General features: G+C 35.8%; 2 protein-coding genes across 5 annotated transcripts; both read left to right on the top strand.

Annotated features, from left to right (window-relative positions):
- The first annotated feature begins 1,016 nt into the window (after nt 1-1,016).
- Nucleotides 1,017-2,160, top strand: LOC140972167 (dormancy-associated protein homolog 4). Its single transcript, XM_073434636.1, has 3 exons — nt 1,017-1,513; nt 1,607-1,691; nt 2,066-2,160. The coding sequence occupies exons 1-3, from the start codon at nt 1,225-1,227 to the stop codon at nt 2,091-2,093; spliced, it is 402 nt and encodes a 133-aa protein (XP_073290737.1). The 5' UTR covers nt 1,017-1,224; the 3' UTR covers nt 2,094-2,160.
- An 11,316-nt stretch (nt 2,161-13,476) lies between these two features.
- On the top strand, nt 13,477-21,784 carry LOC140973479 (uncharacterized). 4 transcript variants are annotated; one of them, XM_073436307.1, is made up of 11 exons: nt 13,477-13,841; nt 13,921-14,455; nt 14,550-14,732; nt 14,801-14,900; nt 14,986-15,007; nt 15,521-15,551; nt 16,148-16,300; nt 16,549-18,634; nt 18,755-20,138; nt 20,798-20,881; nt 21,445-21,784. In XM_073436307.1, exons 2-11 carry the CDS (start codon nt 14,388-14,390, stop codon nt 21,510-21,512), a joined length of 4,179 nt encoding a protein of 1,392 aa, XP_073292408.1. In that variant the 5' UTR covers nt 13,477-13,841; nt 13,921-14,387; the 3' UTR covers nt 21,513-21,784. The 4 variants fall into 4 exon arrangements, with proteins under 4 accessions (XP_073292408.1, XP_073292409.1, XP_073292410.1 ...); XM_073436308.1 differs by having other exon boundaries at nt 14,246-14,455; XM_073436309.1 differs by having other exon boundaries at nt 14,263-14,455.
- The last annotated feature ends 598 nt before the right edge of the window (nt 21,785-22,382 follow it).

The following is a 22,382-nucleotide window of genomic DNA, read 5'->3' on the forward strand; positions in this document are numbered from 1 at the left end:
TCTATTTTAGATATTATTAACAATATTAATAGATATCATTATATACAAATAATACTAATAACAATGAACGAATCTGATATTAAGATTACAGGTCTCAAACAGAATATTGGTTTTAAGATCTACTCATAAACATATTCATTGGCTAAACAAAATAATTCAATAATATGACTAATCTATCTATTATTAAAAAAAAAAGAAAAAGAATTAAGTAATAGCTATTGCTAACTACTTACTAAATAGGGAAACCAAATTTTTTGGTTGGTAACTTATATATTTTTCATTTTTGTCATATTATCCTCATTCAATTCAAATTTTTAGTCATTTTGGTCAATTTATTGGTCATGTCAATTCAATATTTTTCTTTACTAACTTACATTTTTTCTACGTCAATATTTCAGTAAAAAAGAACCAAAATTTAAAAAATATATATAAAAAATTAATAACTAAAACTGTGAATTGATCGATAAGATCAGTGGCGGAGCCACATACACATATACCCGGGCTTTAGCACAGGTGGTCCAATTTTTTTTTAAAAAATTTATATGTAAATTTTGTATAATTTTAGAATAATATGATATTAGTGCGGGTAGATCAATTTAAAATAATAAAATATTATAGAGATAAAAATTCTAATCCGGACGGAACCACCCGATAAAATTACAAAGATAATAAAAACATATGCATTATATGTCATCAACTTCAAGTAATTTAGCCGTGTCGTTCCTATATACTATCATTTATTTAACGCCATTCACATTTCTTCAAAATAAAACAATTGAAAGAAATTTTTAAAAAATATAGAATAAAATATTTAGACGATTAAAAAAAGAAGTTTACAACCAATGGATTCTTCGGTGAAATAGATGTTCCATATTATGAACAGTGTCAGAGTAATCCTAGACTATCCTCACAATTATTATGTTTACAGATTCCGCTTCTCCATTGAATCTTGAGTGGCTTAAAACGTAGCCGTTTTAGGCGGCTGCCACACACCCCATTTCTCCCCTCCAATAAAAGCCATAATCCTCTCTATCTCTTCACTCTTTTTCTTTCCAAAAAAAAAAATTTATTTCATTTCAGTTTTTTTTTTGTAGCAGTCGTATATCAGGTGGTTCCCCAGCTGAACAGATTCCACGAAGATCACCTCTTTTCGGTTGTTACAATCCAATCCAGAAAAAAAAAACAAAAAAATTGAAAAAATAATCTCCGATCGGAGTACTTACGATGGGATTTCTCCACAAGCTTTGGGATGAAACGCTCGCCGGGCCCACACCTGAATCGGGCCTGGGGAAACTCCGTAAATACAACTCTTTCTCCGGCACTAGATCCGCGGCTGATCCGGCGGCGGTTGTTGCTCCCGATGACCACCGTGTCCAGATCTCTCGCAGCATTACCATCATCCGGAATAACAACGCCCCTGCTCCTGCTAATCGCAATCTTAGCGTCTCCGTTGACTCGCCGTCCGCACCATCTTCTCCTGCGAGTTGCAGCACTCCAACATCTCCATTTTCACGTAAGAATAAACTCGGATCTTGTATGATCACTACTTTGTTTGAAATTCATCTTCTTTTTTGTCGAGTTGAGTTGAATATGGGAGCATTTTCAGCTAGTACGCCCGGTGGAAATTTCAAGAAATTAGGCAGGAGAAAATCCACGGCGGCTGACCCAAAGAATCTTCATGCTTATGATTGGTTCGTTCCTCTCCTTTGCTCGTCTTAATACTCATCATTTCTTTTGTTCACAATTCAGCGATAAGGCAAATTATTATTAGGAACTTTATTTAATTTATCCAAACTAATAAAAAAAAAAAATCAATTAAATTTTACGCGCATTTGCTAATTAATAATGGTATGTTTTTTTTAAAAAATAAAATTCAGATGTGTAAATAACAATCTGATAAAATTATTTTATTCGGATTCAAATAAAGTCTCTTTATTGATAATTTTATTAAATCTTATTTCTTATTATCAGTTTTCGACTCACTTTTCAATTTAATTTAACTTTTAAAACAAAACATGTGATAGATTTTATCTGATGATTGATTATTAATTCCTTGTGTTGCCAGGATTATACTGAGTGGTTTGGACCGTTGAGAGTGAAGATTTTCGCTGATTATTATTAAAAAAAAAAATAGATACAAAAAGAAAAAAAAAAAACAAATCATATGTAAATATTAGCGCAAATAAATAAATAAATAAATAAAAAATTATATAGGTTTAACTTTGGAGAGGAAAAGAGTTGCTTCCAACTTGTTTGTATGGAAAGTGATGTCCTCTATTGTAAAATTTCTTTTTTGAAGGCTAGATTCTTGTACATATAGGATTTTTCTTTTATCCCAACGTGGGATCATGGGGTTTGTATGTGTGTGTTTGTATCAAACCTGATTATTCTACTTTCTCTTATCTTTTTAAGAATTTTGTTATTGAATTTGTTGTTCCAACATCGAACTCGTAGTAAGTCATGTTAATCGCCTTGCAGAAAAATTGATGTGTTGTATCACGGTTGATGACGTTAAGGTCAATGTGTTTATCTGTTCACTTATTTTTAATTTTACTTTTATTTGTAATATGATTAATAAAAAAAATTAATAATGTGCAAATTCTTGAATTTTCATACTTAAAATTCTGAATTTGTTCTTTTTTTAATTCTTTAAACAAATTTTTTTATTTAAATATGTTTGTTTAATTATTTGTGCCAAAACCGAACCCTTACATGCAATAAATCTTAATCGAGGCTTGTCGCTTTCCCATCTCGTTCCTGTCCTTTTTTTTTTATCCTACATGAGACTCTTTTTAGGATTCCTTTTAGGATTTCTAAACATCATTTCATTTCCCTTTAATTGTAGCGAGTCTTTAGGAATCATAACCCGACTCAAACGTGCATTAAAAACTTCAAAAATTAAAATAAATTATTCAAAACATTAATAAAATTTGATTATCATGTTTTTTATTCAAAATATCATAAACATGTATAATATAGTTTGAATGATGCAAAAAGAAATGTTTAGAACGTATCTTTGCGATTAAAACGTTTGAAATATGAATACCGAAGCAGTGGAACTTTGGTGACTTACTGATAACGATTTCTACCTTTTTTCGACAAAAACCCATCTTGGAATGCAAGGGAGTCGGGTGATCGATGTTAGAAGGAAGGAGGAAGAAAATTGAAGAACGTAAGAGAAAAAAGTTCAAAACTTCCTTGGCCAAGGTCCCGGCCGATTGCTTCCTTCACTTTTCACGTAAATTTTTGTGTGTGTTTCAGTGTGTGTAGGGGTGTGTGTGTTTAGGGTTTAGGCTTTATTATATAAATAAAAAAGTTTTTTAAATACTTATTTAATGAGCCTAATTAACCCTATTTTTAAATAATAAATTAGGTTCATTAAGATCAATAAAATCGTTAGATCTCAAATTTAAAAGATTTAAAAATACGTATTTCCAAAAATCTCTAATAAATTACATAAAATTTCTTGCTCCTACTAATTAATTTAAATTTGATTTTAAAAATGTATTTATTCTGAAAATATTTAAAATAAATATTTTCTTAACTAAAAATAAAAATTTAGTTTTTAAATCTTTAACACCTTAATAATTTCCGATCCTCCGTCCTCAGCCAACCACCGATATTCGTCTGAAAATCTTTAAATAAGAAATCGAGCAAAATTACACGATTAATCATTTAGTCACTCAAAATATATCATTCATGCATTCAAAATCATTTAATTAAAATATTTTAACAATTTAATAATTTTCATGCATGCGGTTTACGTAACTAGATTTTTGGACGTTACAATACTGAAGGGAAAATGTTTTGGCCGTTGATTGTCAATGTCAATAGCATTTGTTGTTCCATAATACATTTGGAACACGACGAATGACACGTGGCATCTTCAATGAATTAAGTTATGGCCATAATACTAACTTATAGCCATTTAAATTTGAATAATGAAGATCATCTATAAATTGCCATTTCTATCTTCAGCAAACACTCTTAATGCTCATGTGTTCAAGTATCTTCTACTCACTCATAGCTCTGCTAACAATATTTCGAAGCACATGCTTAAAGTTATATAAAATTTTCTAACATAATTCTGTCTTGATTCATACTCACTAATCTCAGTATTCATTTTAACATTTTAATGAGTTATTGTAACTAATAGAAAGAGTCTTTATATTCAAAAGTCTGTGTAAAGTTTTGTGAAGCTATTGCTAACAGTTTCAGTAAGCAGTGTTTAAGTCCTAATGTATCTACAAGTACTGATATACTTTTCGTGAGAACGATACTTTACTCTCGTATATTAAAACTTGACAACTGTGCTCTTGCGAGCGAAAAGTACGCGACATGAGTGAACCATTCAACTTGCGTTTCATTGTTTCGAAGAGTGAACATTCATATTTTTCATCCCTTGTGCAAAGTTTATATCAAAACCTTCCCTATACCATTGCCTAACATAATAGGGCCAGAATGATGAGATGCACAAGCAAATATAGTACCTTTTCCAAGAGGGTTTTTTACCGCTTCATTTGCTACCGCATAGTCAACCTCTTCATCATCCGATTTGAGGTCTATGATTTTTGTTATGATTCGATGTGAGGTCTATCACTTTGTTATTCCTCACTGTCACTTAAAATAACATAATACTTTCTTGTAGCTTCAGAAGAACTATCCAGGTTCTTAGACATTGTTGAATCATTAACAACTGAATAAATTTCTTTGGTATTTGTGGAGGGTATGATGTGTATGGTCTCCGTAAAGAGAATGCAAAGTTGTCTTTAAATAGAACAATTTTGTAAGTGAAATTTTTTTTATCGGTATAAGCATTAAAGCCTTATACACCAACCACATTTATGCAAAGCCAAAAAGATATGATCGATAAATATGTCAAAATGCAATTAATTGATTATGAGAAAGGTCACCTATCTACTGTGGGAGACATGTCTACATAAATTGCAATAAGAGATTATAATATAACTGTAGCCTCTTCACAATATTAAAAATGAAAGATATTCATATTAAACAATTGATATTGAACATCATTCGATAGTAATAAAAACTAGATAGCAACAAAATTGGATACAACCCAAATTGTATTAAAATTATGTCTCATGCAAGCAAGAAAAAACAAAACACCTGCATAATACCCAAATTATACAGCATACCATTTATACTACAACATACTATATTATACCAACTGATGATCATATGAGACATAAACATCTGATATGCATGTTGTTATTTTGATGTAACCATGCACAAAATTAAAAATAATATTAATAGGCAAAGAAAGAAACATATACAACCAAAACAACAACAAATTTGTTATGTGGAAAGCCTTTGGGAATTCTGTCATTGCAAGTCTAAGTTTGATGATGAGAGTGATGTGTGTTTGTTGTTAGCTGTACAAGTGTCGACCTTGGATGACAAGTACTGTGTGGGTCCTTCGCGATTCAATCCAGCTATATTGATGCATCTTTTGATGGTATGACCGCTTGTTTGACTCATGCTTTGCGCCTGTGTCTGCATGTTATCATTATCGCAGGTTGTATGATATTCATCGTACCAAATAAATTTGTCAGGGTGCTTCAAAGAGGCGGGGCAAATGTAGTAATGCTTCTCTGGACGAGTGGCAAATTCACTTGCCTGGCGCAAAAGCATGACACCATTACCACACTGGTATTGTGATGGCCTTCTCAATTCCATGACAACTATAATGTCAAACATGTCGAATATGTCATTCATCATGAGCAATAACCTCATACATAATAATTAACTCTTACCACTAAATTCACAAAACATGATATTTTATTATACTAACATACATTTCACATAATCTACATTAAAGAGAAATTGAAATCAAACTAAAACCGGATTTTAATTATATATATATTAAATGAGATCTCTGCTTCAAGTCAATGATTAGGTGATAAGATAATCACACAAAAGAAAAGTAACAATTATTTTTTTGGAGTTACAAGACATTATTTCTAAACCACAAGATTTATGAATCAGTGTTGACCTTATTTGCTAAATGACACAAGAGCAGTGGAAATTTTGAGGAAATTGGTACTCCCCAAAAATAACAAACCTATTGATAACGAGGAACTAAATTATTAAATTGAAAATCACATATTTGCAGATCTGCTAAAAAATCAGAAAAAATATTTCAATAGTCGACTGCGAAATCAGATGATGTTGGTGAACTCGACTACCATCTTCGAAGGAGTGAATGTTCTGCAAGTCAATTTTTGTATGCGAATGTTTTTAATGACATAATGAATTTTTGTTGTGGTCTGGGAGACACCACGATGGGTTGGGTGAATTTCTTGTAGGTAGGTGTTGAAATAAGGTTCAATTGAGGGGAATTAAGGTATATATATATTTTTTTAATTTTCACTTTTATAATCAATCACACCAAACTTTAATTTATAACTTGGACCAAATACAATAGCATGAAAGAACAAGGAGTTTGTCTTATCGATATTTTCCAGCTATTTGTTGAACTCACTTTCCATATTTTGTGTCATATCTACTAAAACGATCTTCATTATTCGTCTTATGTTAATTAATCGTATTCTCGATCAAACAAAGTTTATGAAAATATTGATTTGATGCGATTAGCAATGACCTAGAGTACATAGCATTATTTCATAAAAAAAACTTAACCAAACTTCTTTCAATTTCATCTTCTTTTAAAGGATGAAATATTTATCATCTTCTCCAAAATTCTGAACATATTTCTTTTATTTTGATTCTCCAACATATTAAAAACACTTTTATGTTGTATTTGAATGGATGAATTTGAAATATATAGATTTCAAATATATTTTTGTTGTTAACAATTAAACAATAGATGAAATCTTGAATCTATATCCTAGGTTGTATTTGGATGGATGAATTTGAAATATATGGATTTCGAATATATTTTTATTGTTAACAATTAAACAATAGATGAAATCTTGAATCTATATCTTACTTATTTACACAATTATAACACAAAGTGCAATGAATTTCAAATGCATCCATTATTGGGTGAACTTGAAATTCATCATAACTAACATGAAACATTCGAATATATTTTTATTGTTAACAATTAAACAATAGATGAAATCTTGAATCTATATCTTACTTATTTACACAATTATAACACAAAGTACAATGAATTTCAAATGCATCCATTATTGGGTGAACTTGAAATCCATCATAATTAACATGAAACATTGTATAAAAATGGAAGACGTGGATTTGAAATATATGATATCATTTCTCTAAACTAAAAAAAATACATCTGAATATATTTGAAATTTATGAATTTGAAATCCATCATTTATTAAATTTAAGATATGACCTGAACGAAACACATCTCTCTTTTATCTTGCCAATTTTTGTCCCCTTTACAATTATCTAATAAACAGAAGTAAATGTCGGTAATATGTGGGGTCATAGGTGGCAGAATATATTCATTAGGCTTTGTGAAAAAAAAACGTGGGCTGCATCTGTTGATTTAAACGAAAGTTCAAGGAAATTTATCAGACGCGTTTTTGACGTGTATTCACACTGACAGAGGCTCTATAAATAGAGCTCCTCCATTCATTCTGAAATCATCCCTTCTTCGAGTTTTCTTTCATCTAATAGCATTTGAGTGCTTAGTTCTATAATATTTGTGAGGTGTTTGTTCTCCTGTATTAAGAGAGTGTGTGTTTTTTTCAGAAACACAGTGAGTTAGTTGTACACCACAAAATATTATAGTAGAAATTCTTTTCATCTTGTCCGTGATTTTTACCCTAATAATTTTTAGGGGTTTTTCACGTAAATCTCGGTGTCCAGTTTATTCTTTATTTTTGGGTTTTATTATCTCAAATTATCGCAAGTGGGACCAACAAGTGATATCAGAGCTTTGGTTTAAAATTTCTTAAAAATTCTGCGTATGCTCTGTTGTTGCAGCCTAGACTGATCTTCCACATCAGAAAAGCTTTTTGAGATTTTTTTTATTAAGGCGGGATTATTTTGTCCAATCTACTAAAATTGTTGTAGACATAATGGCAGGAAGGTACGAGATAGCAAAGTTCAACGGAAGCAATTTTATGTTGTGGAAAATAAAGATACAAGCGGTTTTAAGAAAGGAGAATTGCTAGGCGGCTATTGGAGATAGACCAATGGAGATTACAGATGATGGAAAGTGGAATGAGATGAATGACAACGTTGTTGCCAATTTACACTTGGCTATAGCAGACGAAGTTTTGTCAAGTATCTCTGAGATAAAAAGAGCCAAAGTTATCTGGGATACTTTGACAAAGATGTACGAGGTCAAGTCGTTACACAACATGATTTTCTTAAAGAGAATGCTTTATACTCTTCGGATGGCGGAATCCTCATCGATGACCGACCATATCAATACACTAAATACTCTATTTGCCCAACTCACTTTCATGGGGCATAAAATAGGGGAAAATGAACGTGCGGAGCTTCTACATCAAAGTCTACCAGATTCATATGATCAACTTATCATCAACATTACCAACAATATTCTTATGGGCCTTCTAAAATTCGACGATGTCTTAACTGCGGTTCTCGAAGAAGAAAGCCGGCGCAAGAATAAGGAAGATAAGTTGGTAACCTCGAAGCAGACAGAGGCCTTACCGATGATAAGAGGATGATTCATGGACCGTGACTCCAGTGGGAGCCAAAGACGAGGTAGATCAAAGTCGAGAAGTAAGAAAAAAATATTTATTGCTTTAAATGTGGCGGTAAAGAGAACTTCAAGAAAGAGTGTACGAGTATCAAGAAAAGTTCTCAAGGAAATGTGGCCAGTACTTCAGGCAATGGTGAAATATTATTCAGCGAAGCGGCAACAGTTGCAGAAGGCAGACACAAATTTTGTGACACATGTATTATGGATTCAGGAGCGACGTGGCACATGACGTCTCGGAGAGAATTGTTTGATCATTATGAGCCAGTCTCAGGAGGATCTGTATTCATGGGAAATGATCATGCCTTAGAAATCGTTGGGGTCGGTACTATCAAAATTAAAATGTTTGATGGCACCATCCTCACCATACAGGAGGTACGACATGTGAAAGGACTAACAAAAAATCTTTTGTCCTTGGGACAATTGGATGATATCGAGTGCAAAACTCGAATCGAGAACGAGATCATGAAAAATGTGAAGGGTGCGCTTGTGGTTATGAAGGCAGAAAAGGTCGCTACAAATCTGTATGTACTTTTGGGAGAAACACACAAGGAGGCATAACTAGCTGTTGCATCAAATGGTTCAGGAGAAGAATTAACAGTGTTATGGCATAGAAAGCTCGGGCATATGTCAGAACGGGGGTTGAAAATTCTCTCAGAACGGAAGCTGCTTCCAGGACTTACAAAAGTGTCACTACCCTTTTGTGAGCATTGTGTTACCAGTAAACAACACAGATTAAAATTTGGCACTTCTACTGTCAGGAGCAAAGCATATTGGAGCTGATTCATTCGGATGTTTGGCAAGCACCGGTTGTATCCCTAGGAAGATCGAGATACTTTGTCTCGTTCATTGATGATTTCTCTAGGAGATGTTGGGTATATCCAATCAAGAAAAAATCGGATGTTTTTCAGATCTTCAAAGATTTCAAAGCGCGAGTTGAACTTGATTCTGTGAAGAAAATCAAGTGTCTGAGGACTGACAACGGAGGAGAATATACCAGTGACGAATTTGAGGCATTTTGTCAACATGAGGGCATCAAAAGACAATTCACGAAGGCTTACATACCTCAACAAAATGGAGTGGCGGAGCGGATGGACAGAACCTTGTTGGACAGAACAAGAGCTATGTTGAGGACTGCGGGTCTAGACAAGTCATTTTGGGCGGAAGCAGTCAAAACCGCTTGTTATATTATCAATTGTTCTCCTTCAGTGGCGATTGATCTGAAGACTCCGATGAAGATGTGGACTGGGAAGCCGACAGATTATTCTCATTTGCATACATTTGGAAGTCCTGTTTACGTTCTGTACAATGAGCAAGAAAGATCGAAGTTGGATTCGAAATCCAGAAAATGTATCTTCTTGGGTTATGCTGATGGAGTAAAGGGGTTTCGCTTGTGGGATCCTACTGTTCACAAGCTTATCATCAGCAGGGATGTTATCTTCGAGGAAGATAAAGTAAAGGGAGACAAAGGCACACTGAATTCAGAAACTACTATATTTCAGGTGGAAAATAAGATGGACGAAGGTCAAGTTTCTTGTGAAGCAGTACCAGAGCACGAAGAACAAGAATATGTTGAGTCTGAAGTTTCCAATGTGAGGCAGTCAACTCGAGACAGAAGACCACCAGGTTGGATTTCAGATTATGTCACTGAAAGTAATATTGCATATTGTCTATTATCAGAGGATGGTGAGCCATCGAGTTTCCATGAGGCTACTTAAAGCTCGGATGTATCCTTGTGGATGATAGCAATGCAAGAAGAATTGGAGGCATTAGACATGAATAAAACTTGGGATCTTGTTACACTACCACGAGAAAGGAAAACCATTGGAAACAGATGGGTCTATAAGATCAAGCGTGATGGCAATAATCAAGTGGAGCGATATCGTGCTAGATTGGTGGTAAAAGGATATGCTCAGCAAGAAGGCATTGACTTCAATGAGATATTTTCTCCTGTGGTTCGGCTTACAACAGTCAGAGTGGTGCTGGCATTGTGTCCGGTGTTTGACCTACATCTAGAACAACTAGATGTGAAAACAGCGTTTCTTCATGGAGATCTTGAAGAAGAAATTTATATGCTCCAGCCAGAAGGTTTTGCGAAAAAAGGCAAAGAGAACTTGGTTTGCAGGTTGAACAAATCTCTGTACGGTCTCAAACAGGCGCCGATGTGTTGGTACAAGAGATTTGATTCCTATATCATGAGCCTTGGATACAACAGACTGAGTGCAGACCCTTGTACGTATTTCAAGAGGTCTGGTGATGATTATATTATTTTGCTGTTGTATGTGGACGACATGTTGGTAGCAGGCCCCAACAAAGATCATGTCCAAGGATTGAAGACACAGTTGGCTAGGGAATTTGATATGAAGGACTTGGGACCAGCAAACAAGATTCTAGGGATGCAAGTTCACCGAGACAGAAGTAACAGAAAGATTTGGCTTTCCCAGAAAAATTATTTGAAGAAAATCTTACAACGCTTCAAAATGCAAGATAGTAAGCCAATATTGACCCCTCTTTCTGTTAACTTCAAGTTATCCTCTGAGATGTGTCCTAGCAGTGAAGCAGAGAGGATGGAGATGTCTCGAGTACCGTATGCATCAGCAGTGGGAAGTTTGATGTTCGCCATGATCTGTACAAGACCGGACATTGCTCAAGCAGTGGGAGCAGTTAGTCGGTATATGATGAATCCTGGACGAGAGCATTGGAGCACTGTTAAGAGGATCCTTAGATACATTAAGGGTACCTCGAATGCTGCATTATGTTATGGAGGATCGGATTTTACACTCAGTGGCTATGTCGATTCAGATTATGCAGGTGATCCTGGTAAAAGGAAATCTATTACTGGTTATGTGTTTACACTTGCAGGAGTAGCAGTAAGCTGGGTTTCAAAGCTGCAAACAGTTGTGACGTTATCTACAACGAAAGCAGAATATATGGCAGCTACTCAAGCTTGCAAGGAGGCAATATGGATTAAAAGGTTATTGGAGGAGATCGGACACAAACAAGAGAATGTTCCTTTGTTTTGTGACAGTCAGAGTGCTTTGCTCATCGCAAAGAATCCAGTCTTTCATTCTAGGACGAAACACATTGGAGTACAATTTCATTTTGTGCGAGAAGGAGTAGAAGAAAGAAGCGTGGATATGCAGAAGATCCATACGAAAGAAAACATAGCTGATTTTTTGACCAAGACAGTGAATACTGATAAGTTTTATTAGTGTAGATTCTCAAGTGGCCTAGCAGAAACGTAAGCAGCAGGTAATGACAAGATTGAAAGGATGTGTGGAGATGTGTTTGATTCTCAATCAAATCTCCAAGTGGGAGAAATATCGGTAATATGTGGGGCCATAGGTGGCAGAATATATTCATTAGGCTTTGTGAAAAAAAACGTGGGCTGCTGCATCTGTTGATTTAAACAAAAGTTCGAGGAAATTTATTAGACGCGTTTTTAACGCGTATTCACACTGACAGAGGCTCTATAAATAGAGCTCATCCCTTCATTCTGAAATCATCCATTCTTCGAGTTTTCTCTCATCTAATAGCATTTGAGTGCTTAGTTCTATAATATTTGTGATGTATTTGTTCTCATGTATTAAGAGAGTGTGTGTTCTCTTTGGAAACACAGTGAGTGAGTTGTGCACCACAAAATATTATAGTAGAAATTCTTTTCATCTTGCCCGTGGTTTTACCCTAATAATTTTTAGGGGTTTTCCACGTAAATCTCGGTGTCCAGTTTATTCTTTATTTTCGGGTTTTATTATCTCAAATTACCGCAAGTGGGACCAACAGTTTATAATTATTTTTTGCAAACTCCAATTGCTAGAAAAAAAATGTATAGTAAAAATATATTTTATTTTATTAAAGTTGATGACATAATAGTAACAACTTAAGAAAGACATCAATTTTTTCTTTCAACTTTATCCTTATATGATACTAATATTATATTTTTTTTTTGTTTTTGTTTTTTAAACTTCAACACACGNCAAATAGTGATGACCAAGTTTAAGTGCCCAAGAAAACATCAAGTTTAATTATACAAAAAAGTAGCAAACATCAAGTTTCTTATACAAAAAAGTATCAAACATCCAGTTTCAACTTTCAAGTTGCATCCTTTGATGCCCACACCGCATCCAATTCTTGAAGTGTTCTTTCGTAGTCATTATCATCTTCATCCCCACCATCCAAAAGTTCTTCCAAGTCCAAAGAAGGTGTTTCTTGCATTTCACCAACACCTTTATCTAAATATTTTTTAAAAAATTAAAATAATACATGTTTAGCAAACAGAAAGCAAAAATTTGTTAAAAAATTTTTCCGATTTTTCCGGTTTAACCGGGTTTTAACCGGTTTTTCCGGGTTTTAACCGGTTTTTTCCGGTTAAACCGGTTTTCCGGGTTTTTACTTATCTCCGGACCGGTCTGGAGGCCGGTTCGCGGTTGAACCGGTCCGACCGGCCGGTCCGGTCCGGTTTGGAGAACACTGCTATAATTTATCGAATTTCACTTTAATCCATCGATAATGATAAAAAAGACTGTATACATACATATTACGTGTACAGATTAATTAGTATATAGAAGGTTCCGTGTTCCGTAATCAGAATTCCGATGGGAATCAGACTCACCATCGGGGCATCTTCGAGTTTTCACAAGACGAATAACGAAACAGTCCCAAGTGTGTCTGTTCTCGCTTTCAAACATGGTCGGTGTGTGCCCGTTTTTCACACTTGAATAATATCCAATTTCACACTGTAACAACAAAAACACCATTCAGTAAAACAAAGAACAAAAAAAAAACGTTTTTTTTATAATCCAAATCAATCTTTTCGGAGAAAAGTAGAAATCTACTCTAATCATTCTTTCATCCCCACCTTTTCACTCTCTGTACAGGCAGTGTGTGTATTTACGGCGAAGGAGAGTGGGAGAGACACTGGAATTCACTTATACTAAAGATTGAACGGATGGAGTAAAGCAGAACTCAACTCTGCTCCCACATTTGTGGTTTTTCTTTCTCTGAATTGGGAGTAAAAAACCACCTAAACCCTTCTGTTTTTTGAACCCAAATGGGTCGAATTTGTGGGGATTTTATCTGCAGCTGGAAATGTTGAGTTGGGTCTGCACTTGAATCTGACTATCGGGGCTGAGACTTGAAGATCTCCCCTTTTACATCGGTGAGGTCTGCTTTTGAGTTAGCTTGATTGTCTCGCATTTTATGCGACTTTAAGTTAGTTTTAGTTGATGGGTTTTCAGGTTAATCGAGTTTGTTGTCGTAGAATGTGTTCGATTCTTGCTACATTGCTTTAGATTGAGCTTGTTCTGGGTCGGGATAGAGCCGCGTTGGAGGATGAATCTGACAAATGAATTTGGTTTTTCGGCATAATCAGATCTGAGTGAGTTTTGATTTTACGCTTGGTTTGTAGTTGATTTGTACTGATGTAGGTGAGTGTGAGGTAAATTAGAAGAGATGAGAACTCTTGTGTGTACTGCTTTTCACCTCATTCAGAATCTTCTTCTTTTTCTTCTTTCTCTGGATTTCTGCATGCCCGTTTAATGGATTTTCCATCTTTGGGTGTAGTCTGACTTTAAATGCAGGCTCCTCAGGCTGTGCTAACTGTGATCGGTTTTAAAAAATAGTTAGAAATCATCACATGTCGAAATTTTTGGATGGAATTCAGTATATAAAAGAAGAGTAAGGTGAATACATTGTATTCTCCTTGATGGCCAAAATGAAGTCGGATGCACTTCTAGATTATGCCTTATTTCAGCTGTCTCCAAAGCGTTCCAGGTGAGGATTGTGGTTCCTATATTTAATCTCATTATCAAGTTAAAGGGTGGTTTCTATTCTTAGTTTTGTTTACTTTGAACTCTCCTTTGGCCAGATGCGAATTGTTTGTTTCAAGCAATGGCAGCACAGAAAAGATCGCATCAGGATTACTCAAACCCTTTGTTACACATTTGAAGGTTGCAGAGGATCAAGTCGCTTCTGCTGCACAGTCAGTTAAGCTTGAAGTTGGACGACGGAAAAATGCTGAAATGTGGTTCACAAAGGGAACACTTGAGAGGTATTGCCATTTGCTACTTGGAAAATTGTTTAATTCATGCTCAATATCTATGATTGTTATTCTTTCAGGTTTGTGCGATTTGTTAGTACGCCAGAGGTTTTGGAACTGGTTGTAACATTTGATTCTGAAATGTCACAATTGGAAGCAGCGCGAAAAATATATTCGCAGGTATTTATTTATTCATGATCAGATGGTTTAACTGGTACTTCTGTGACTATAGCATAACTAACAAATTTCCCCTGTTTAATATCAGGGACCTGGAGAACAACTTTCTGGTATGGATTTCATTATTAATTCTTGATGTATTTTATCCAATATTTTTCTTTTTTCTTGATTGTACCTGAAATCTAGACGTGGATAAACCAAAAGAATAAGTGAAAACCACTTGTGTTGTGTTATTTAATCTTTCACGGCACCTTGAAGTATGTATATGTTTTTTGTTTTTGAAGTTTTATCCAAAACAGAACACTTTTTTTCTTGTATAGGTTACATAAACCACGAGCATATGATACCTGTTGCATGGAATACCGTACCAGTAACTATATTCTGAAATTATTTTTCTGCACTTCAATTGTGAAAGTGGACCCATTTGAATGGCTCATCTAGCTGATTCTAGAGTTTTCAGGAATTGGGGTCCAATATTTTGAATTTTTTCAGTCAGTTATGATACATTTGAAACAAGTAACAAATCTTTAGTTTCATAGTTGTTTTGTTCCATTCTTTTTGTTTTGTGAAATGATAATAGTCTGTTACTCTGAATCAATGACTTGATCTGTTAAATGCTCCAGGTGGCACAACGGACGCAGAGGATGCTACAAAGTATCAACTCTTTACTCTGTTTCACATTTTAATATCATCATTTTTTTTATTCATTTGGCTGGATTTATTTTGATGATTCGATCCTACTGTGTGAGATCACTTTCTATCAATGGATGTGATTAATCTCTATGTACCTCTCTAGTTTCTATCACTTCATGTCAGCTTTGAGTATTTTCTTTGTAAGCCAACCTTTATGGCCATTAACTCAGCGCACAGAAGTTGTGGCATAATGAACTCCATAAGGTGTCAGGTCTATCGCATCAATCAGTTTACAATTAATATTTGCTTGAAAAGTTCGTAAATGTGAGTTTACAATCTATATATAATTTGAGGGTTTAAGCTATCTTGGTTGTAGTGGCCTGCTAGGTGCGCCTTGCTTCGGTAAGGCGCGCGCCTCGCCTTGTGCGTAGGCTCCATGGCATTTGTGCGCCTTGCGCCCTTGACAACTATGTTCTCAACACTTTTGATCAAAGTCCTTATAATAAATATGGTCGACGTAATGTCCATCATGAAGGTTTATCTACTTCATCTTTCTCTGTGTACGTATGTGCACATAATTGTCCTGTGCATATTCTGATTATTTACCATCCTCGCAGAAAGGAGCTTTTGAGAGCTATCGATGTAAGGCTTGTCGCAGTTCAGGAGGACTTGTCAACAGCCTGTGCTCGTGCTGCTGCTGCTGGTTTTAATATTGACACAGTCTCTGAACTTCAAATGTTTGCAGATAAATTTGGTGCTCATTCTTTAAAGTAAGTACTTGGAAAACTTCTGGTATCACATTGAAGGAATAATGAAGAACCCACATAGATTAAATATGGTCTGCTTTCGGAGTTTTGGTGTAGTTTTATGTGACTTGAATTATATATCTATGGTCATAGCATGAAATCGATTCTAACCTAGATCACAAGGGTAAAATTATACCTTATGTGAACAAAATTATTGGTGGAAAAATCTTTATTTTAATTTTGAACTAAATTTAAGTTGTATTTGTGCGTAGTGAAGCATGCTGCAAGTTGATATCACTATGTGAGAGGCGACCGGATTTAATGAATCAGTGGAGACCTGTGTCTGATGATCGAATAATTCGTTCTTCGTGCGGGTCGGACATGTCAATTGATGTCGACGATCTCCCGTCATCGCCATCACCCAATCAAGAACAAACTGCCACATTTCAGCAGCCCAATGCCCTTCCTTCCCTTTCCAGCAATCGCACCATCAACAGGGAATCAAGCGTCGAGAGGGAAGGTGTCGAGAAGAAAGAGAAGAGCTCATCGAATTCTGATCAGAATCCTGAGCCATCAATTCAGACAAGTCAGCCTACTAGACGTCTTAGTGTGCAGGATAGGATAAACTTGTTTGAAAACAAGCAGAAGGAGACATCTGTAGGAAAGCCAACTGTAGGGAAGTCTTCTGAACTGAGACGGATGTCATCTGACATGTCATCATCTGGAACTTCGCTTTTGAGGAGATGGAATGGTGCTAGTGACATGAGCATTGACCTAAGTGCTGAAAAGAAAGATACTGAAAGCCCCTCTTATTCCCAGTCAACTTCCTCAGTTTCTCAGAGCAAGCAGTCTGAGGAGAAAAATGTTTTCGCCGTGGGTTCTGATTCTGTTACACCAGAGATAAAAGTTATGCCTAATCTGGGTAGGGTTGGTGATACCAGTGAGTCAAAAGGGAGTTCTTTTAACAAGTTAGATTCCAATTCTAACTTGGGTCTTGTTGAAAATGTTCCCTTGAAAAAACAAGTGTGTGACCCAACTCAGTCAATATCATTTAATAACAGGAGTGAGCATCATGATAATTCAGAAGAGAAGAGGTCTTTGCTTGGAGTTAAAAACGTGGTTGTTTTGGGGTTGGGGGATCAAGGGGAGTTGGAGGGTTCTCAGAACAGTGAAGAGCTTAGTGGTACTATAGAGGGAGTGACTTTGCAGACAGAGTTTGCTAGAGTGAAGGATTCATCTTCTTTGACTCGATTTAAACCTTCTGCAAGCAAAGGCGGTGGGCAGTCTAAAAATTTAAATAGGGAAGATTCTGAAATAAGAGATCAGGCTGTTAGGCAATCACGATCGAAGGTTACCCACAAGACACTGGGAGAATCTGGACTTTCTGATGGCGGTCCTGGTTCAAGAATTCGAGAGGCTTTTGCTTCTCGCTATAAAGGGAATGGAGGGGATTCCTCGTTCGCGCATCCAGATGTAAAATCTGTTGCAGAATTTGTAGGAGTTGAAAAGAAAGAATCAAATTCATCCGAGAAGGTAACCGATAGTTCTGTGCCAAGTATTGAAAATTCAGGCCCTCAGAGAACGAAGTTCAACAAACAAGGCTTGGCAGCTGACCAGAGTCGAAAGGCAGAAATTCAAAGACATGAAAGCTGTTCTGCCGGAATAATTGGGGGGGCCTTCTCTGGTAAGTTCTCAATAGACGCTGAAGAAAGCCTTGATTCGTTTAAAACACCACCTCTTGAGCAAGCTGAACGAAAAAGACAGTCAAAAGGTAATCAGGAACTTAATGATGAGTTGAAGATGAAAGCAAATGAGCTTGAGAAGCTTTTTGCTGAGCATAAGCTACGAATCCCTGGTGATCAATCTCACACTGGCTCTAGAGGCAGACCAGCTAAAATACAACATGAGTCAACAACTAGTTTATACCATTCAAAACCAGTAGTCAATATTAGTTCCCAAGTGTCTGGCTATTACTCGGCAAGAGAACCTAACAGGAATTCCAAAAGCATAGCCAAGCTTGATGCAACCTCCATCCCAAAAATTATTGATAATCAGAATTATGGTGATGCTTTAAGTAAAGAGTTTTCTGAGCTTTCTGTTTCAGATGGTTCTCGAGGGAAATTCTATGACAGGTATACCGAAAAAAGAGATGCAAAGCTAAGGGAAGATTGGAGTTCCAACAGAGCAGAGAAAGAAGCTAGATTGAAGTCCATGCAGGATAGTCTTGAGAGGAGTAAATCTGATTTGAAGGCCAAATTTTCAGCTTCTGAAGATAGACTGGATTCAGTATCCAATACTCGTCGACGTGCTGAGAGACTCAGATCATTTAATAGCAGGTCAATTATGAAAAGAAAGCAGGTAGATATGTTATATTCTACTGATGCGTGCCCCTAATGCGTGCCCATGCAATTTTATGAGTTTAATGGAGTTGATCTTCTGTTTCTGTTTAACTGACTTTGTAAAAGTTTTATTTGTCAGCAACTTTTAGATTTTGGTGATGGTGAGGATGAAGAAGAAGCATTAAATTTTGGGGAGCAGAATCATCTTCAGGAAGATGTTCCTTTAGATCACGCCACTTTCGTTGATGGTGTCTCTTCAGGTGCACAGGATAAGAAGTTTTTACCCAACAATAGGAGTCTGTCATCATCAACCGGTACCTCAGCTACTCCTGGTTCAAGATCTGCTATAAGAACTTCCAGCATAAATTCTAGGAGGCGAAGGACGCAACTAGAAAATCCACTCATACAATCTGTACCTAACTTCTCTGAACTGAGAAAAGAAAACACCAAGCCATCTTCTGGAGCCAGTAAGACGGCTCGTTCACAAGTAAGAAGCTATTCCCGTAGCAAGAGCAGTAGTGAAGAAGCAGCGGCTGTGAAGGATGAGAAGTCACACCAATCACAATTATTGAGGAAAAGCTCAGTAAATCATAACGAGTCAAGGGATGTGTCCCCTTTGGAATCTGATGGTACTGTTTTGACACCGATTAAATTTGATGAGGAAGTTCCCAAGAATGTTGCAGCTAAGCCTTTTCTCAGAAAGGGTAGTCGTACAAGCTATGTTGCAAGAGCAAGTAATACAAAACATAAGGCCTCTGTGCAATCTGAGCCTATAAAGAATGAAGAAGGAAATAATGACTTGGCCTCTGGAACAGATGACTTTGAGAATACTGGTAAAGATGAAGTAGAGGAGGAATTTGAAACCTTGAATGCTGAAGGTCACGAGGTTTTGGACAATGAAGAACCAAGATTGGTGATGGAAACTGAGAAGTTCTTTGATTCAGGATCAGAAAATGCTGATAACAAGATGGCATTTTCTCTACTTGACCAAGCTTTGGGTTCTCAGTTACCTACAGTTGTACCCTCTGGCTTCCACCCTGTTGATTCTATGCAAGATTGGCCTGGGGAAAGTCCTATGTTATGGAATTCACGCATTCAACATTCATTTTCTTATCCTCACGATTTGTCCGATGTTGATGCATCTGTGGACTCCCCAGTTGGAAGTCCTGCTTCATGGAACTCACAGTCGTTAAGTCAAGTTGAGTCTGATGCAGCTCGAATGAGGAAGAAATGGGGAACAGCTGAGAAGCCAATGTTGGTGGCCAATTCATCCAATAATTTATCCCGTAAAGATATGACTAGGGGATTTAAAAGGTTTCTGAAATTCGGAAGAAAAAATCGTGGCTCGGAGAGTTTGGTTGACTGGATATCAGCAACCACATCAGAAGGAGATGATGATACTGAAGATGGACGTGATCCTGCTAATCGGTCATCAGAAGATCTGAGAAAGTCAAGAATGGGATTTTCTCAAGCTCAACCCACTGATGATAGCTTCAATGAAAGCGAATTTTTCAATGAACAAGGTGATTCATGATAACTCATTACATATTGGTTTTTCTTTTATTGTGGTTCCTTCTTTCCAGTTTTTGCTGTTCTGATTAAAGAGTAAAGTTTGTGAAAGTAACTTTAATATCTTTGAAGTTATGGACCTGGATGTTAATGGATGACACTTGTGTACTGAGTGAGATATATGTTAAAAACCTTTTGGCATTATGTTACAAAATTATGTCCGACATCTGGGAGATCCCAAATAATAATTCATTTTATGATTTATTTCTTGATTTTTTAATCATCATCATGTTAATCCGCAGTTATATGCTTGTCTCACTGTATAAGTTTGCATTATGAGCGTCTCTCTCTCTCTCTCTATTTGTATGTATATATCATACGGACGCACTTAGTTAAAGAGGATCTATGCAGTGTATTTCCTAACAGACTAACATAAGGGGATACAGCTTTGGTGAATTATGCAAGCCAAGTAAATTCAAAAGTTTCTCATCTTTGAGGTGCCTGTGTGCACGAACAAATTAAAGAACGTTTGGTTGTGGTTTTTATGTGATTGAGTATCGTTTCAACGTATTATCTTTTCCAATTCTCTCCCTTTATTTTTTGTTATCGAACAGTTTTTTTCGTTCAATACTCCATTTGTAGATTTCAAGTTGACTTTATTCCCTTCTTACAGTTCAACCTTCACAGAGCTCTATCCCAGCACCTTCGGCCAACTTTAAACTGAGGGACGATCAAATGTCTGGAAGCTCAATTAAAGGTGACTTGTATGATTATATGTATGTATATATATTTTTATATGTATGCATATATATTTGAACATGACCCCAAGAAATACACTCTTGACTGAACATTATATGCTCGTGCTTCTAATTTACAACCTATGGTACTGTTCATCAGACCCATTATTATTTATTTTCATTGGCTGTTTGAACTTCGTTTTGGATGCAAATTCATTGTTTTGAAGCCTGTAGAAAATAGATACACTGTGCCTCGGCAAACACTTGTTCTTCTCAAGATTAGAAGATAAGTGTAAGACTGGAGGCTTTATATCCGAGGGAGTTACTTTGTGGATAATGTTGCTTTGCACGATAAATATTTTATCTTGATAGTTGGATTAAGTCTCGGGTTTGTTTATGTGGAGCCTCTGTTCCCTTGAAGAACTACTTGCCATCAATGCAGAAACACATTGTAGCAGTTTTGGTTACTCACTGTTTCTGTTTATTATTTTGGAAGTTTAATAAATGTGGGAGTACGTTTTACTTGGTTATTCAGTGGATCAAAGAAAGCTTGTATGTTTGACGATTTGGTTTGATTTTACAGCTCAAAGACCATCGTTTTTCTCACTATCTTCGTTTCGGAGCAAGGGAGGTGACACAAAGCATAGATAATCGTCTGAAACAGGGAAGGCAACCTCACAAATGCTTCGGCTTTGCCGTTTTACCACTCCTATGTAAGAAATATGAGAGTATGCTGTATAGCTTCATGGATTAACGTTGCCTATGCCTGGGGATTTATTTGCATGTGTATGTTGTGATGGATGGACAGTTCCAATTGGTGGAACATTAAAGTGATTTTGGTAGTTAAATCATTCTTTTCTGAAACTGGGAGATGCACTGGATTCGTATGAATATCATTTTTAGTTTTATTTTGAGTCGCAATAGCTTGGATCACTCTCAACTATTTTTACCTTTGTGTAAGAAATGATGTACGAGCGTGTGGAGTGGTGTATTAGGCAATATTTGTTTATATTTTCAAAATGTTTTCTTATTTCACAGAACTATAACTTTTCATAATTTGTCGATCCGATTTCTATTTGCCTATGTGATCATTTTTTTATATTTTATTTTTCTTTACTACTAAAAATGATTATATTACCGTATCATGTATTTTAATAGGCATACTTTGTTCTCAAGTTTTTAAATAATTATATATTATATATTTTTGGTCGTGGTTAAGACAAAATTCGGTCCAGAGGAAAGATGAATAACACATGATAGATTTTACAACAGAAATCTTGTGCTTAGGCCCTACTAAAAGCTGAACTCCTATTTGAACTTATATTTTAATAATATAGCTTTAGATAGATTTAACCATTTATTACATTACAACCAAAACACTTGATTGTTGGAACTTAAGCTGATTTCTGTGAATTTCAATATCCAGTTTTGTTAAATCTATCTAAAGCAAGCTGTTTTCTGTGAATTTCAATAATTTACGTAACTAAATTCCAGTTTTGTCATCATCCGAAATCCTCAAAA

This window comes from Primulina huaijiensis, chromosome 3 (genome assembly GCF_012295235.1).
Source record: "Primulina huaijiensis isolate GDHJ02 chromosome 3, ASM1229523v2, whole genome shotgun sequence".
NCBI classification, from domain to species: Eukaryota; Viridiplantae; Streptophyta; class Magnoliopsida; order Lamiales; family Gesneriaceae; genus Primulina; species Primulina huaijiensis.

Bases quoted from the DNA above. Each gene is read 5' to 3' on its own strand.
- LOC140972167 (XM_073434636.1), top strand. From the start codon at position 1,225: ATGGGATTTCTCCACAAGCTTTGGGATGAAACGCTCGCCGGGCCCACA. The intron at 1,514-1,606 runs GTAAGAATAAAC...GAGCATTTTCAG, and splicing joins TCCAACATCTCCATTTTCAC to CTAGTACGCCCGGTGGAAAT. The intron at 1,692-2,065 runs GTTCGTTCCTCT...TTGTGTTGCCAG, and splicing joins AATCTTCATGCTTATGATTG to GATTATACTGAGTGGTTTGG.
- LOC140973479 (XM_073436307.1), top strand. From the start codon at position 14,388: ATGGCCAAAATGAAGTCGGATGCACTTCTAGATTATGCCTTATTTCAG. The intron at 20,139-20,797 runs GTGATTCATGAT...CCCTTCTTACAG, and splicing joins CGAATTTTTCAATGAACAAG to TTCAACCTTCACAGAGCTCT. The intron at 20,882-21,444 runs GTGACTTGTATG...TTGATTTTACAG, and splicing joins GTCTGGAAGCTCAATTAAAG to CTCAAAGACCATCGTTTTTC.